We start from the raw sequence: 18,271 nt of genomic DNA, 5'->3' as shown, positions 1-18,271 counted from the left end.
GTGCGACGTTGAGACAAGACTTCCCAACCAGTTTCGAAGTAAAGAGACGCTCTACTAGCAAAAGATGGCAGGCCGGTGACAATACGCGCCGCTTCTAACTGGAGTTTTTCAAGTTTATTTGCATCGGCAGTTGTACAACCGTCCCAAACTTCGCAACAGTATTCAAGCAGAGGGAGTATAAAAGTAAGATAAATTCTGTTTAATGTCTTGCGATTTAAAGTATATTTTAACTTGCGGAGAATTCCTATTTGTTTCGTAACAGTTTTACAAATGTTATCAATATGGTGAGTCCATTTACAGTTAGCATCTAGGAAAATGCCTAGATGTTTATGATGTTCAATAAAATCAATATTAACATTATTAAAAATGAGATTGACATCAAGCTCAGCATTGGTATTTGAAATTAGTAGCGCTTCAGTTTTATTAGGATTAAATTTAACAAGCCAATTTTCTGCCCAGTTATGAATTTTTTCAAGATCTCGGTTAGTAGTAGTTTCTAGTTCATTTGCGGAAGGAGAAGAGACGGATAGGGAAGTATCATCAGCAAAAAGACGGGAAGGGCTGACAAGGTTATCAGTTATATCGTTGATATACAAGAGAAAAAGAAGCGGACCTAAGACAAAGCCCTGGGGTACACCAGCATTAGTTGTTTTAGAAGACTTGTTGATGGCGATTCTGTACATATCGGATAGCCAGTCTAAAATATTTCCATTTATTCCATAGCTTTTTAATTTGTGTACAAGACCTGCATGCCAAACCCGATATTATTTTAATATCTAAGGACAAAGTCAAACACAGCAAGTCGTGACTAAATAAGGATCACATTACCACTATCAAAAACTTAACTAAATAAGGATCACATTACCACTATCAAAAACTTAACTAAATAAGGATCACATTACCACTATCAAAAACTTAACTAAATAAGGATCACATTACCACTATCAAAAACTTAACTAAATAAGGATCACATTACCACTATCAAAAACTTAACTAAATAAGGATCACATTACCACTATCAAAAACTTAACTAAATAAGGATCACATTACCACTATCAAAAACTTAACTAAATAAGGATCACATTACCACTATCAAAAACTTAACTAAATAAGGATCACATTACCACTATCAAAAACTTAACTAAATAAGGATCACATTACCACTATCAAAAACTTAACTAAATAAGGATCACATTACCACTATCAAAAACTTAACTAAATAAGGATCACATTACCGCTATCAAAAACTACGCATTGGAAACTATTTTTTCCCGGCATCTGGAAAGAAAACCATACATTGCGGGATATTTATGAAAATAACTAAGATGAAATGAAAACAAACCCCAACAAATAACGTTTTGAGTGTGAAAATTCAGCGGGGTTAGACCCGGAGCGAAGCCTGTTATACTGCTGCTCTCTATAAGTGACTGTGCTTCTTAGTTATCGGAAGTGTGCTGGCGCAGCTTTGCTACATTTATATCCAAAACGAATTTAAGGGAAAAGACTGAAGTGCTCTACATTCAAATACTGTATATTGTTTGAGCAAGAAGGGTCCTCAATGCGATAAATTCGTTGTCTAGTCAGTTACTGACCCTCTACAGATATTTTGTGGTTAAAAAAACTGTTGAACGAATTTTATTTGACCAATTTTTGCAAAATTGGAATTCTGACAAAAAGGAATCCAGCAAAGGAATAAATTATGAATTATTTAAAGATGAACTAAAATTAGAAAATTATCTAAATATCCTGTCTACAAAAAATGCCCTTATGTTCTGTAAATTTAGAACTGTCAATGTCAGATTTCCAATAGAAAGAGGAAGATGGTTAAATATAGAAAGAAGAAATAGAATATGCCATTTATGTAATACTGGAATTAGAGATGAATTTCATTATATGTTTAATTGTCCAAATTTTTCAAATGAAAGAAAATTGTATGTTCCAAATTATTATAGCAGGCAACCAAACTGTTTAAAATTCCTGCAACTTTTTTCAACAAATAACAAAGTTTTACTAGTTAAAATATGCAAATATATTAATATAGTAATAGAGAGAGTCCGTTCCCCTGATTAAAACAGCACGTACTCTATCTTTAATGTACCCATTGTATATTTTCTTAATATCACATGTAAATTGTGGTTGAAAAGAATAAAACCTTGTCTTGTCTTGTCTTGTCTTGTCTTGACAGAACCATAGAGGGTCAGTAAGATGTAAAGGAGGCTCGGGCTCCGCCCTCGCCCTCTATAAATCTTACTGACCCTCTATGGTTCTGTAGAGGGCCAGTAACTGACTATATAACTAATATGGTTATCTTATGATAGCGCTTTTCACGCATTAAACATTACACTAATTGTCTGTACATTGTTTGTGGATATTGTTGGTGCGCCAAATCATCAATGCGCCGTCACTGTGCTAAATAACACAGTGTAGTAACAAAACCCCATAATAATGGCTTTACTTCTAGCTGGTCATGTTCTTTTTATCCATTTTCGTGTGTTATCATAGGTTCCTCCACATCAGTATTTAGGATGTCAACATATATATAAAAAAAACGACTTACAGCGGAGCCTTGATTACAAAACAAAACACAAAGACATACAATTCGGTTTAAATGCAAAACCCCCAAAAAGAAGGGCTATGGAATTTATTAAATTCATTTTTTCTTCTCTTTGGCATATTTCCTGATATTTCTTTATATTAATTCACTTAAGACTCCATACGATAAAAAAAAACCAAAACATTTTAGCTAAGGAATAATGTGTGTGCCAACATGAAAACAAAGGTTACGTAATTAGCTGTGATCAACCATCTTGGAGGGCGGTTAAATGACACAACCGTGACGTACAGGGGCGTTATCAATTTCCTATATTTACTGAATATATTTTATAATAGGCCCTTGAGTGAATGAATATCAAACCTAAATTTAAATAGAAAATGTGTTTTCACATAAAAGAATATATACACCTTGATATACATTGTATGTGCGGTCGGATGATGTTCAAAACATTGAACCCCATTCATTGACGCCATTGTCAGATTGTTTTAACTACTATGAAGATCGAGCACGTCCTCAAACAGCGCGTCCCAGACAGCGTAAAACTCGTCATTTTCAATGAACCCGTCCTCTGTGAATAAAAAAGGGAGGGATCATATCAGCTCCGATAGAGTAATAATCTTTCTTATACAATCGTAAATATATAGCAATCTCCTTGCTTCTCCTATATTCATGATATCGATGTATGATAATTACTTATATTCTTGAATTAATATTGGGTATTGCTAGGATGGTCACTTCAATCGAACGACTATATTCAAGAGTAAATATTGCGGAAAAGGAAAAGTGTTTAAATGTTCAATTGGTAGCTGTCATATTAACGTTTTCTTCGATATGGATTTTTCTTTTTTTCCCCTTTAGAATCACTGGTGAGGTGAGTCCTAAACTAATCAAATGATCTGATATGATATTATAATAATATCGGTAAGATTGATTACATTCATGATTAAAGGCCTGACTGATATGATACATGATACACCTGTAAAATGGCTGATCAAACTGGGATGGATACGGAAACCTGAAGTGAACCAACGACATACCTACACTTTAGTTAAAAATCTGATGTACTAAATGTTAACTTTGCTTGGCCTTTTGCATCTATACGAACAACCGTGTGGTAATCGATAGAAACACCTAGGTTGGTCTCTTTTACCCACAATGCAGCTTGGCCTAGTAGACCTCGTCATCACCCGTCATTATAACTTTCTATATACGATTTCATTTATAATTGCTAAAAAATATGCGTGTTCCGGTAAACGGACGATTAATTTTATCAAATGCTATTTTGTTTCTTAATATTTCATAATGGCAATGTTTTCTAAAAAAAAATAGGGAAGATATTATAACTACTGTCCTCATCATTCCTATCTATTATAGGGAAGAGTTTATAACTACTGTCCTCATCATTCCTATCTATTATAGGGAAGAAATTATCAACCCTCCCCTCAATATTCCTATCAAATACAGGGAAGAATTTATCAACACTCCCCTACATGTAATTATTCCTATTTAAGACAGGGAAGAATTTATCAGCACTCCCCTCACCATTCTAAGCTAAGACATGAAAGAATTTATCAAAACTTCCCTTACTATATCAAAACTTTCCTTACTATTCCTATCTAAGACAGGGTAGATTTTATTAAAGCTTCCCTTACTATTCCTATCTAGGACAGGAAAGAATTTATCAACACTCCCCTCACCAATCTAAGATAAAACATGGAAGAATTTATCAATACTCCCCTCACCATTCTTAGCTAAGACATGGAAGAATTTATCAATACTCCTCTGCCATTCTTAGCCAAGACATGGCAGAATTTATCGATATTCTCCTAACCATTCTTAGCCAAAACATGGCAGAATTTATCAACACTCCCCTAACCATTCTTAGCTAAGACATGACAGAATTTATCAATACTTCCCTTACTATTCCAATCTAAGACAGGGAAGAATTTATCAACACTCCCCTTACCATTCTTAGCTTAGACATGGAAGAATTTATCAACACTCCCATAACCGTTCTAAGGTAAGACGGGAACGAATTTATCAATACTTCCTTTACTATTCCTATCTTAGAAAGGGAAGAATTTATGCACACTCCCCTACATGTAATTATTCCTATTTAAGACAGGGAAGAATTTATCAGCACTCCCCTCACCATTCTAAGCTAAGACATGAAAGAATTTATCAAAACTTCCCTTACTATATCAAAACTTTCCTTACTATTCCTATCTAAGACAGGGTAGATTTTATTAAAGCTTCCCTTACTATTCCTATCTAGGACAGGAAAGAATTTATCAACACTCCCCTCACCAATCTAAGATAAAACATGGAAGAATTTATCAATACTCCCCTCACCATTCTTAGCTAAGACATGGAAGAATTTATCAATACTCCTCTGCCATTCTTAGCCAAGACATGGCAGAATTTATCGATATTCTCCTAACCATTCTTAGCCAAAACATGGCAGAATTTATCAACACTCCCCTAACCATTCTTAGCTAAGACATGACAGAATTTATCAATACTTCCCTTACTATTCCAATCTAAGACAGGGAAGAATTTATCAACACTCCCCTTACCATTCTTAGCTTAGACATGGAAGAATTTATCAACACTCCCATAACCGTTCTAAGGTAAGACGGGAACGAATTTATCAATACTTCCTTTACTATTCCTATCTTAGAAAGGGAAGAATTTATCAACACTGCCCGCACCATTCTTAGCTAAAACAGGGAAAAATGTATCAATACTTCCCTTACTATTCCTGTCTCAGACAGGGAGCGTATTATTTTTGACCTCACCATTCTTATCAACGACATGGAAGAGTAACAACATTGCCCTCATCATACTTATCTAAGACATGAAAGAGTATTAAAACTGCCCTCGCATTCTTATCTAACACAAACATAGAAGAGTATCAACCTTGCTCTCACCATTCTTATCTAAGACATGGAAAGGTATAACACTGCCCTCACCATACTTATCTAAGACATGGAAAGGTATAACACTGCCCTCACCATACTTATCTAAGACATGGAAAGATATAACATTGCCCTCACCATACTTATCTAAGACATGGAAAGGTATAACACTGCCCTCACCATACTTATCTAAGACATGGAAAGGTATAACACTGCCCTCACCATACTTATCTAAGTCATGGAAAGGTATAACACTGCCCTCACCATACTTATCTAAGATATGGAAAGGTATAGCATTGCCCTCATCATACTTATCTAAGATATGGAAAGGTATAGCACTGCCTTCACCATACTTATCTAAGACATTGAAGAGTATAAACTGCCCTCACCATTCTTATCGAAGAGAGGGTAGAGTTTATCGAGGTCCGTTATGTCAATGACTGTGTCGTGGTTGACGTCCATCTCAATGAAGAAGAGGAGAGCGTGGTCAGTGTGGGGGAGGCGGTTGGATATCCAGTGGTCTCTAAATTCCTTGGCGGTAATCCGGCTATCGTCTACGGTAGGGAATAACACTCCATGGTATCAGTAGGTACACGTTATAAGTGACATTGATAGTTTAAAGAATGCAAACACACACAAATTATTATGGAATTTTGATTGAATCTACATTTCTATTTGATAAAGGCAAACCTACTACTCACTTCATGGTCTTATTCGTAAAAGCATTATGCCGTATCACATAGTCATGCAATATTTACTACATCCCATCTACAACAAAGCAAATCCACACAAAGAAAACTGTTTAAACACTCCTTTTCAAACAGCAAAGCTAACAGAACAGCACAACCCGATTTAAGAATAAAGCTTAAATGTATAACCCGACACATACAAAGAAAGGTAAACCTCGGATCTTACACGGCAGCCCGTATACCAGTAATACAATGGTAAAATTTTAATATGATAACAACTTCACAAGCTAAAAAACTATCTCACATTTTCTTAAACATTATATATCACAAAGTATTTTACAGCTGAGAATTCATATAAAGTTTGAATCATGCTATTACCGAGTTTATGGAGTGATGAATTAAGTTGGTCAACATGAATTACTTTGCAGCATCTGTATCCATTAGCCAATGGAGTTAACAAACAAGATCTTAAAACTGGTGATTTGATATTGTATTGATTCCAATATGTTTTGTTATGTCTGACTGCTGTCTATCATGTTTATCAAGCTCAAATTAGTTATTTTTCAAATTTCAGGAGGAAAAAGGGAACTTTTTTTAAATTTTTGTTTTCTTATTTGAACTTGTTGAGTAACATTGTGGGATACGTATACTAGAAAACGATCATATTTTTCGAAATGTTCGTGCCATTAAGGAATTGGTTTGAGATGTAACGAAATATTAACTGTCCGTGCTGTACGGTATGTTTGTTTTTTACTTCAACTTTCTGAACTGGTCGATTTTAATCTATTCGCTGGCAGGGTGCTCCCCATCTCTTGGAAACCTTATGACACGAGGCAGCGCTAGAATATTTCTATTTGTTTTTTATAAGAAAAGGATTATTTGTCATATTAATACCAGAGAACGTGTTAGATAGGGGTACTTGCTCTCTGAGCTGGAATATGTGATAAGTTTTGGTTAATTTCTCTCATTAATACAGTACATATTATAATTGTTGACATTTGTTTAATACAAAATCTTGTTCTTACATTTTGAGATTAAAACTTATAAACCCCCCTATGTAACTGTATACTTTGGTAGTGTATACCCATTCAATTGTGATATATGACACTGAAATGAACAATATTGACTTGATTTGTCAGGGAAAAATAAGTTATTTTGATGTCATTTCCAATTGTGGCGGTGACGTTATTTCCAGAACTGATACTTTTTCATATCGTCAAGGTTAACATTCTCAAATCGATACTTGTGTCGAGTCCAGTTGGAGTGAGGATGCATGGACATTGGCTATGAACTCTGGGGAGCGTTCTGGTCAGTATCGCTCCCACCGAATCCAACATTGCCACTTAATATACTAAAGATCATTTTACATATACATGTAGACTCTTTGCAATGTGCTATAAATAAATTGTCTCTATTTTGAATAATAGGTTTAATTTCATGCATGTAAATTTGATAAAAAAAAACAACCTTTGAACGGTTCATACTAATAATAGTTATTTACCTTCATGACGTCACAACATAAGCGATGTCACAATTACCGGAAATATGCCTTACACTGCCATGGTTGCAATTGGATTTTGGTAGCTTCATTATAAGGCAGTTGTAATGAATGAGGACGTAAATATAGCTTGGTCATTTAGTAACATTATCCGGTAACCGACGGCTGTATCGCTGTCTTATTAGTACTACCAATTTATGCCCGACGTTTACAGGTAATGATGATGGTGTGTGTATTATGATAGGGTTATAGGGGTTATACGTGTTAAAGTCACTTACGGTTAGAATCAAATGACATCAACCAAAAGTTATGAAATTCCGGTTTGCTCATTGCACCTTGAGCGTTGTCATAGCGCTCGAACAAAGTTTCATAGGCAGGTGTGTTCCCTGATACCATACTAGAGAAAACAACAGGCATAATCATTACGCATATATAAAGGTATGTTGTATGTTGAAACAAGAGCTACCAAAAATATAAAATGTTGCAGTTTTAGGGAGATATTTGTTCATAGTTGAGAACACTAAACCAAATATCAAATAGAAAGATTGATTTTTTAACAAGTCATCTTGTAGTAAACCTTTATCTTTGTGGTGAAAACCATAAACAGAAGTATATGGTCATGTATGTAAAAAAGGAAAAACAAAGCATCAAAAATACAGGGGACATCAGAACAATGAAATACGTCACGAACTTCCAAAAGAAGAAGGACGGAATAGGGTAAGACGTTCAACATCTATCTCAGAGTTAAAAATCACGATAACGGCCGAAATATCATCCTCCAGGTTCTGAGGGTCACGCTCACTTAATCCTCTGCACAGAACGTAAGTGAGTGAACCCTTTGGAATTCCAAGGATGCTGTAATATGAGGACAATGGGTTTTGGTGAAAGGACAAGAATAGATTGATATGAATGGTTTATATTAATGGAAGCATGATTGACTGAGTGATGGGATGAGCCAAAATATTAGCATTAACCAATGATAAATACACTGGTTAATACTTTATGGTGGCTTCTGCATTGTTGAAATCTAGTTAACAAAATATATTTCATAATAGCAAGTGTGACCATCATGAGGGTAGCAGGTACTTATAATTTGACAACATTAGATACAAACTAGGACGATTAACTATGAAAGGAAAATCGTGATAAGCAATAACAAGCTTTATATTATATGAAACAATGACATGACCAGCATTCACTGAACAACCACTTCAAATCAATTTACATTTGCAAACATCTTACCAGAGAAACGCAAAAAGTGCGGCAAGACGAAACATGGCAGCAATTCTAATGATATCGAGTATTGTGTATATACTGATAAGGTATTTACATCCTTAGAGAGTAGTGAGTTGTATGATAAAGGCACCTGCAGAGATAAGGAATGACTATTTACCTGACCAGTTTTCATGGCTTTGTACTGCCACTCCCTTTCATTCATAACAATGGAAAACATGACATAACACGTAGCATGCATAACGGTTATGTAATTAAAGGATGACATGTTGCTCCTGAAACAAGGACAGCTAACGGTTATGTAATTAAAGGATGACATGTTGCTCTTGAAACAAGAACACCTAACGGTTATGTAATTAAAGGATGACATGTTGCTCCTGACACAAAGACAGCTAACGGTTATATAATTAAAGGATGACATGTTGCTCCTGAAACTAGGACAGCTAACGGTTATGTAATTAAAGGATGACATGTTGCTCCAGACACAAGGACGGCTAACGGTTATGTAATTAAAGGATGACATGTTGCTACTGAAACAATGACAGCTAACGGTTATGTAATTAAAGGATGACATGGTGCTCCTGAAACAAGGACAGCTAAAGGTTATGTAATTAAAGGATGACATGTTGCCCCTGACACAACGACAGCTAACGGTAATGTAATTAAAGGATTACATGTTGCTCCTGACACAAGGACGGCTAACGGTTATGAAATTAAAGGATGACATGTTTCTCTTGAAACAATGACAGCTAACGGTTATGTAATTAAAGGATGACATGGTGCTCCTGAAACAAGGACAGCTAAAGGTTATGTAATTAAAGGATGGCATGTTGCTCCTGACACAAGGACAGCTAACGGTAATGTAATTAAAGGATTACATGTTGCTCCTGACACAAGGACGGCTAACGGTTATGTAATTAAAGGATGCCATGTTGCTCCTGACACAACGACAACTAACGGTAATGTAATTAAAGGATGACATGTTGCTCTTGAAGCAAGGACAGCTAACGGTTATGTCATTAAAGGATGACACGTTGCTCCTGACACAAGGACAGCTAACGGTTATGTAATTAAAGGATGACATGTTGCACCTGACACAACGACAGCTAACGGTAATGTAATTAAAGGATGACATGTTGCTCTTGAAGCAAGGACAGCTAACGGTTATGTAATTAAAGGATGACATGTTGCTCCTGACACAAAGACAGCTAACTGTTATATAATTAAAGGATGACATGTTGCTCCGGTAATGTAATTAAAGGATGACATGTTGCTCCTGAAACAAGGACAGCTAAAGTTTATGTAATTAAAGGATGACATGTTGCACTTGAAACAAGGACAGCTAACGGTTATGTAATTAAAGGATGACATGGTGCTCCTGAAACAAGGACAGCTAAAGTTTATGTAATTAAAGGATGACATGTTGCTCCGGTAATGTAATTAAAGGATGACATGTTGCTCCTGACACAACGACAGCTAACGGTAATGTAATTAAAGGCTGACATGTTGCTCTTGAAGCAAGGACAGCTAACGGGTATGTAATTAAAGGATGACATGTTGCTCTTGAAACAAGGACAGCTAAAGGTTATGTAATTAAAGGATGACATGTTGCTCCTGACACAACGACAGCTAACGGTAATGTAATTAAAGGATGACATGTTGCTCCTGACACAAGGACAGCTAACGGTTATGTAATTAAAGGATGACACGTTGCTCCTGACACAAAGACAGCTAACGGTTATGTATTTAAAGGATGACATGTTGCTCCTGACACAAAGACAGCTAACGGTTATATAATTAAAGGATGACATGTTGCTCTTGAAATAAGGACAGCTAACGGTTATGTAATTAAAGGATGACCTGTTCCTCTTGAAACAAGGACAGCTAACGGTTATGTCATTAAAGGGTGACACGTTGCTCCTGACCCAAAGACAGCTAACGGCTATGTCATTAAAGGATGAAACGTTGCTCCTGACACAACGACGGCTAACGGTTATGCTCCTGACACAAAGCCAGCTAACGGTAATGTAATTAAAGGCTGACATGTTGCTCTTGAAATAAGGACAGCTAACGGCTATATAATTAAAGGATGACACGTTCCTCCTGACACAAGGACAGCTAACGGTTATATAATTAAAGGATGACATGTTGCTCCTGACACAAGGACAACTAACGGTTATGTCATTAAAGGATGACATGTTGCTCTTGAAACAAGGACAGCTAACGGTTATGTAATTAAAGGATGACATGTTGCTCCTGACAGAAAGACAGCTAACGGTAATGTAATTAAAGGATGACATGTTGCTTCTGACACAAATACAGCTAACGGTAATGTAATTAAAGGATGACATGTTGCTTCTGACACAAAGACAGCTAACGGTAATGTAATTAAAGGATGACATGTTGTTCCTGACACAAAGACAGTTAACGGTGATGTAATTAAAGGATGACATGTTGCTCCTGACACAAAGACAGCTAACGGTTATGTAATTAAAGGATGACATGTTGCTCCTGAAACAAGGACAGCTAACGGTTATGTTATTAAAGGATGACATGTTGCTGCTGACACAAGGACAGCTAACGGTTATGTCATTAAAGGATGACATGTTGCTCCTGACACAAGGACAGCTAACGGTTATGTCATTAAAGGATGACATGTTGCTCTTGAAACAAGGACAGTTAACGGTTATGTTATTAAAGGATGACATGTTGCTCCTGACACAAGGACAGCTAACGGTTATGTAATAAAAAGATGACAAGTTGCTCTTGAAACAAGGACAGCTAAAGGTTATGTAATTAAAGGATGACATGTTGCTCCTGACACAAGGACAGCTAACTGTAATGTTATTAAAGGATGACATGATGCTCTTGAAACAAGGACAGCTAACGGTTATGTAATTAAAGGATGACAAGTTGCTCCTGAAACAATGACAGCTAAAGGTTATGTAATTAGAGGATGACATGTTGCTCCTGACACAACGACAACTAACGGTTATGTAATTAAAGGAAGACCTGTTGCTCCTGACACAAGGACAGGTAACGGTTATGTAATTAAAGGATAACATGTTGCTCCTGACACAAGGACAACTAACGGTTATGTAATTAAATGATGACATGTTGCTCCTGAAACAAGGACAGCTAACGGTTATTTATTTAATGGATGACATATTACTAATTTGGACAGGACATCAAAGGAATAGGAAATTAAACAATGAGACTGTGGAGGAAAGAACGTTTATGATTGTGATATCACAGGATGAAATGTTGCTACCTAGCAAAGGACAGTTTGAAATTGAGGTCGTCAGAGAGAGCTTGATGTGATGCTCCTGACACAACGACAGCTAACGGTTATGTAATTAAAGGATGCCATGTTGCTCCTGACACAAGGACAACTAACGGTTATGTAATTAAATGATGACATGTTGCTCCTGAAACAAAGGATGACATGTTGCTCTTGAAACACGGACAGCTAACGGTTATGTAATTAAAGAATGACATGTTGCCCCTGACACAAGGACAGCTAACGGTGATGTAATTAAAGGATGACATGTTCCTCCTGAAACAAGGACAGCTAAATGTTATGTAATTAAAGAATGACATGTTGCTACTGACACAAGGACAGCTAACGGTGATGTAATTAAAGGATGACATGTTGCCCCTGACACAAGGACAGCTAACGGGTATGTAATTAAAGGATGACACGTTGCTCTTGAAACAAGGAAAGCTAACGGTTATGTAATTAAAGAATGACATGTTGCTACTGACACAAGGACAGCTAACGGTTAGGTAATTAAAGGATGACATGTTGCTCCTGAAACAAGGACAGCTAACGGTTATTTAATTAATGGATGACATATTACTAATTTGGACAGGACATCAAAGGAATAGGAAATTAAACAATGAAACTGTGGAGGAAAGAACGTTTATGATTGTGATATCACAGGATGAAATGTTGCTACCTAGCAAAGGACAGTTTGAAATTGAGGTCGTCAGAGAGAGCTTGATGTGAAGATGACCATTATTGTAGGTACATGTAAATGTTAGGATATGAAGTAATTCATTTAGTTGAAAAATCATTTTATTTCAATTCTCTGTTTAAGTGTCTACGTATCATCTTAAAAATATCCAAGGTCCCCAGTCGGTCTTGAAACGTTACCACACGTTTAGTACGGACATTGTTTGTGTATTAGGTAAAACGTCCATATTACATATTTCCAAACTGATTATTTAATCTTATTGAAGTTATCATCATAACAATCCTTATGACATACTCAAATTTCATTCCCATGTTATTTCTATATCTGTGGGCGCGAAACGTGTGTGCACAGATGGCTTTGGATATATGGCATAATGGCCAAAATGGGTCAAAACTTATCACACCCACCAGATCAGTCGAAATACTATGGGAAGGATGGCACATGTTTACTACGTCATAGTTACTTACATATTTCATTTGGAGGGACACGAACCCGTTTACACAGACAGACAAGGATTATTCTGTAACTTTTGCAATGGTTCCTCTACTACTTTTGTCGCTGGTAGTGTCTGGGTAAGATTGGCCTCACATGTGAAATAAATTCAGATGTATATTACCTTATGACAGTTACTTCTAACGCTATGTAGAACATATTTTTATATAACTAGATGTATACTTATAAACCTGCTAACTATACAATGTAAACTTCTTATATACTAATGTCGTTGTTTGTAACCAACTTGATGTGTAATCATATTAAATAATAAATAGTCTGTTATGTTGAATTATTATACCTCTACTTATTTTACACTATACAAAAGTAACCACATAAACAAGCTATTTCCCCTCTAACTGCATGCCAGGGAAATAGTTCGTCTGGTGGGGTGCGATAGTTTTGAAACTATTTCCCTCGGAAAATGCGGGAAATTGAGTGACGTCGTGGGCGGGGCCTGACCGAATATTGATCAATCAGCGAAATCGAATCACAATAAAGTGTCCCAACTGTTGAAAATTTGTTGTCTAATAATATTTAGAATATTGTAAGGGAGTGTTTGTATCGGTATAATAAAACAGTTGAAGTATGGGTATTTCGGGATATAGCAAGTTTATGATCCCCCTCGTCCAGGACTATTTCCCTCGGCTTCGCCTCGGGAAATAGTCCTGACTCCGGGGGAGCATAAACTTGTTATATCCCTCATACCCATACTTTAACTGTTAACTATTTGAACAAAACAATATTGATAGGAAAATCGATATTGCTTTCAATGTTGTTTTTGCTGCTGTAAGCTTGTTGGTTTGTTCCTCTTTTGTTTATTTAGGGGGCGGAGTGAAAATTGTTTTACCTTACATTTTTTACTTTTTATGAACTTGCAGAGTTTTGTCGAAATCGATATCGAGCTCGACATTGTTCCATGACTTCTCTGCTGACAACAGACACTTAACAAAGACCGAGTTTGCCCACATCTTACTCTCCTTTGATAGTAACAGTAAGTCGTTTATGTACGAGTTATTCCCCTTGAAATACATTTGACTTGATATTAAAATTGACTCGTTCCTTGCCATTCTTATCAAAATATCGAGCAAATAATTATGTGAAATTATTGTAACAATGTAAAGTAGCTATTATATATATACGAAATTGATAGCCTTATCGTATATCACATGCATGTTTGACATTCTTATAAAAAATGGATAGAACATGAAAGCATGCAGTTTGAACCCTTACATTATTTTCATATATCAATAATCAACCCGACGAAAAAGTTGTTATTACGCAAAATAACACTTCGTGTAACTTGTGCATTACTAATGTTTGTATAAGGACAAAATAGTTTTCTGATAACAGCATATTCCAGTGCTCGTTTCCTATTTGTTTAAGTTGATCGTCGACGAGTTTCGTTGAGTGTGTTAACCCTGTAATATATGTTGTATATGACCTTATTAACTAACACAGTGTTAATAAGATCTACACACAGATGATATACTTTGCAGTTGCAATTGTTTGTTGAGGTAACGATGTAGTTATATTGACTTGAACAAAAAAGCATTATAACCAAGCCGAATCGGGGCTAATATAACTTTTCAGGTCTATATCACATATTCGCCGAAATGAAAGCCCTTCATTTTCACATTAGATGCGGAATTATGTTTTATTTGTTTTATCTAATAAGACGGATCGTTAAGAAAATCGTCAAAAGAAAATACTCCATTTGGTAGAGAACAATTGTGATTTCCACAATTGAAGTGACGCCATAAAGAAATTGGTCGCCCACTGTCCCTGGAAATATATATATAGTAACACCAAATTATTATCACAAACCACCGACATCCATATATTCGTGATTATGATCAAACCAATGAGGATGTAGGAAAAGCTGAGTCATTATGTAATTAATATAATGATGATAAACTAAACGTCGGACATGTACATCACCGTCCTGATAAGTGACACCGGATACTGACGCCGACTCGCCCGTCCGTCCACGTGCTAGCGTCAGTAACATATTCACTCTCTTTACGTTTTACAGGTGACAATCACGTGTCCATATCCGAGTTCGAATCTGGATGGGCTCATAAACATATGAGAGATCCTGATTTAGCCGGATATTTCTTCACTGTGGCTGATGAGAACGACGACTTGCGCATAACAAGGGCTGATATGGACTATCTGTTTACCATCATGGATTTCGACGGTTTGTGACATCGTTATACTGTAATCAATTGAATGGGTTTCAAATTAAGTTTCCTGTGGTTTCCGTAGTAACGATAGAAGACATGATTTATACTAGACACCAGCCGGAAACAACCTTATCGTCGGGATTGTGCCAAACTTCCGGTATAATCCATGTTAAATTAATTGGTTTTGGGTTTTGTAATTATGAAATGAAGGTGATATATCCGAGTATTTAGTAACCACTTAATACAGATTAATCAAATCATTTATAATCATATTGTTTGTATGCGTTTGTTGTAAGGTATGAGTATCTGATTTGTTAAAATTGTTGTAACTCAATAACAATATATACCATACATTGCTATTTCTACTTGCTTTGTTGGTCCATTCTCCGTTTCTGTGTTCATATTCAAATTGAACTTAGAATTTTGTAGTAGTCATGAAAGAACTATCAAGATACGACATTACGGTCGTTGATTTCCTTGGCATTTGTAGTAACGTACTTACCCATCCGTTTAAGACATTTCATGCAATGTTGAAATGTTGAGGATCAGTTCGCTATTGTTATACCAGGTATAAACAACAGGTGTCTTATTGTAACATAGCTAATGCTGATCTTTCTCATGTTAAAGTAGGTGTTGTTTCTAACATAAATTTCACTGATTAACTTTTCTAATGGTAGAACCTCGTGTTTCTATAATTCTCGTAGGGAAAAGAATAACTTGCTCTAGTTTAATATGATATTCTGTTTTATTCTGATCAGCTGATGATACCCTCTCATCTTCTGAGTTCCTCACGGGATGGCACAACTTCTTCGAAGCCGACGACCACGACGACTAGAATTGATGATTTTATGATGATTCTGTGTTTCCAAATAAACAGAAACATATTTCTTTCATTCAGTCTTGATTGTTTATTAATAAACTTCATACCAAAGATGAAATAATACTGAACATTATGCATACTGAGTTATGGTTAAGGAGGTTAAAAAGCGAATGCACTTTGTGGACCAAAGCTCTGCATGTATTGTAACTATATACCCATAAGATATAAACTTTATTTATTTAACAACAATTATGAAATAAGTTATTTCAGCTTATATTAATCACTCTTGTTGGCCCGGATGTTAGCGCGTGGGGGTCTTAGTGTGGGAGGAAAGCGGAGTACCCGGAGAAAACCCACGTGGTCTGGCAGGTGACCCCAACCTTTTCACGTCCGATCGGGGAATCGAACCCCGGCCGCTTTGGTGAAAGGCAAGTGCGCTATCCACTGCACCACCCGACCACCCAACTATTGTAACTATAAGGGAAAACACACAAAATGAACAACTGAATGTCTAGCGTTGTCTTCCCTTATTTTTAATAAATGGAGAGTTGTGGTCCTCCAATTGCATCCGCTATTTATCCTATTGACCAGAATGTTGAACTCATGTCCGTTACCAGTAAATGTTACTAGGACCAACATCCGAGAGATGGGATTCCCAATGATGCTTCCCGATACCCTCTTGTTAAACATAATGTTACGTCGGCCTTTATGCAGGGAGAGAAATTTCCGGTTAAGTCACGGTATATCACTAAATACTTACAGGATATTGCCTTAATTAGCCAAACACTGGGATCCTATTCAAGTTCTTTATAAGCTTAATCCTTACGACTCGTCGGTTAAAAGTACCACTAAGGATGAAATAGAACAAAACACACACATTAATGACAAAAAACACATGTGTAGAAAATACGTGTACACATTTAGCTCTCCATTGTGTTAGATTTTATATCATTGCGCTTTACAGTGCCAAATATTTGCGTCCTTAATACCATGCAATATATGTTCATCTACGAATTACAATCATGATCATTCTTTCCGTTTATATACATATTGAAAAAGAAGGATGCTTATAAATAATAATAATCCTACATTTGTACTATCAACCACCTTGTTACAAACGTGAGAATCACATTTATCTATATTATGGCAATAATGGTAGCCTCTCCTATGAAATATTCATGTCACAATTGATTCACCAATACAGTTGAGACTCTGTTTTTACCTATTGATTGAAAATATATAACGCTTTTTATTGAAATACCTACCTCTTGCTTATTTCTCCATGTGTATTAATACCGTGATTTGTTGTGTTTTAACACCGCGTTATACCTTTAATATCATGTTAACATTGCGTTATACCTTTAATATCATGTTACCGTTGCGTTTTTTGTGTCAACACTGTTATGTTGTTACAGTTTACCGGTGAGATTGTAAATCTTAAAATGTTAAAGAAAAAAACCATAGCAGCAATAAACTAGTACAAAGCGAAGTTGCTACGAGCATACTCAGTATGGTATAATAGGAGACAGCTAGCTATAGACGTGTAAAATAGTCACTGATTTCATTGACGGAGATATCAAACCATAACTCGTCCACATTCATCATAAAATGAAATCCTACCTCCTATTTTCCCGTGTGAGGTATACCGCCTAAACACGTGACTAGATGATACTCAGGTAAATTAACAATATGAACTGACTTACACGGGTTGTACAAGTAGATGAAATATGAAGATATTCCGATAGCTTGCTTTTAATCTGCAAGTACAGGTGGCGCGCAGATGGGTACCGAATAACAGCCACGTGACTAGTCTCGAAACGCTCCTCTCGGGCACGTGACCATCCTTCTGGTAGCCATTGTTTCGTAGTTTGAACTGACATCCAACATCAGTCGTGGCATTATTT

General features: G+C 36.2%; 2 protein-coding genes across 2 annotated transcripts; one reads left to right on the top strand and one right to left on the bottom strand.

The window, feature by feature from the left end:
* Positions 1-2,606: 2,606 nt before the first annotated feature.
* LOC110445535 lies at positions 2,607-8,984 on the bottom strand. The gene is made up of 4 exons (XM_021490198.1): positions 8,902-8,984; positions 7,938-8,056; positions 5,862-6,026; positions 2,607-3,122 (listed from the first exon to the last, which is right to left on the bottom strand). The coding sequence occupies exons 1-4, from the start codon at positions 8,934-8,936 to the stop codon at positions 3,040-3,042; spliced, it is 402 nt and encodes a 133-aa protein (XP_021345873.1). The 5' UTR covers positions 8,937-8,984; the 3' UTR covers positions 2,607-3,039.
* A 4,347-nt stretch (positions 8,985-13,331) lies between these two features.
* Positions 13,332-16,440, top strand: LOC110445534. Its single transcript, XM_021490197.1, has 4 exons — positions 13,332-13,441; positions 14,243-14,355; positions 15,397-15,561; positions 16,306-16,440. The coding sequence occupies exons 1-4, from the start codon at positions 13,404-13,406 to the stop codon at positions 16,380-16,382; spliced, it is 393 nt and encodes a 130-aa protein (XP_021345872.1). The 5' UTR covers positions 13,332-13,403; the 3' UTR covers positions 16,383-16,440.
* Positions 16,441-18,271: the final 1,831 nt, after the last annotated feature.

The sequence above is a fragment of the Mizuhopecten yessoensis genome, unplaced genomic scaffold, assembly GCF_002113885.1.
Source record: "Mizuhopecten yessoensis strain PY_sf001 unplaced genomic scaffold, ASM211388v2 scaffold2329, whole genome shotgun sequence".
NCBI lineage: Eukaryota > Metazoa > Mollusca > Bivalvia > Pectinida > Pectinidae > Mizuhopecten > Mizuhopecten yessoensis.
Note: the sequence above shows the minus strand (reverse complement) of the source record. Positions and strands in the feature narration are given on the sequence as shown.

What these genes read in the sequence shown, in the direction of transcription:
- LOC110445535 (XM_021490198.1), bottom strand. Translation starts at nt 8,936, where the DNA reads ATGTTTCGTCTTGCCGCACTTTTTGCGTTTCTCTG. An exon ending in GATGTCATTTGATTCTAACC is followed by an intron (nt 6,027 to 7,937) that starts GTAAGTGACTTT and finishes TCCCTACCGTAG; the next exon opens with ACGATAGCCGGATTACCGCC. An exon ending in CCCTCTCTTCGATAAGAATG is followed by an intron (nt 3,123 to 5,861) that starts GTGAGGGCAGTT and finishes TTTTATTCACAG; the next exon opens with AGGACGGGTTCATTGAAAAT.
- LOC110445534 (XM_021490197.1), top strand. Translation starts at nt 13,404, where the DNA reads ATGGTTCCTCTACTACTTTTGTCGCTGGTAGTGTCTGG. An exon ending in TTGTCGCTGGTAGTGTCTGG is followed by an intron (nt 13,442 to 14,242) that starts GTAAGATTGGCC and finishes ATGAACTTGCAG; the next exon opens with AGTTTTGTCGAAATCGATAT. An exon ending in TACCATCATGGATTTCGACG is followed by an intron (nt 15,562 to 16,305) that starts GTTTGTGACATC and finishes TATTCTGATCAG; the next exon opens with CTGATGATACCCTCTCATCT.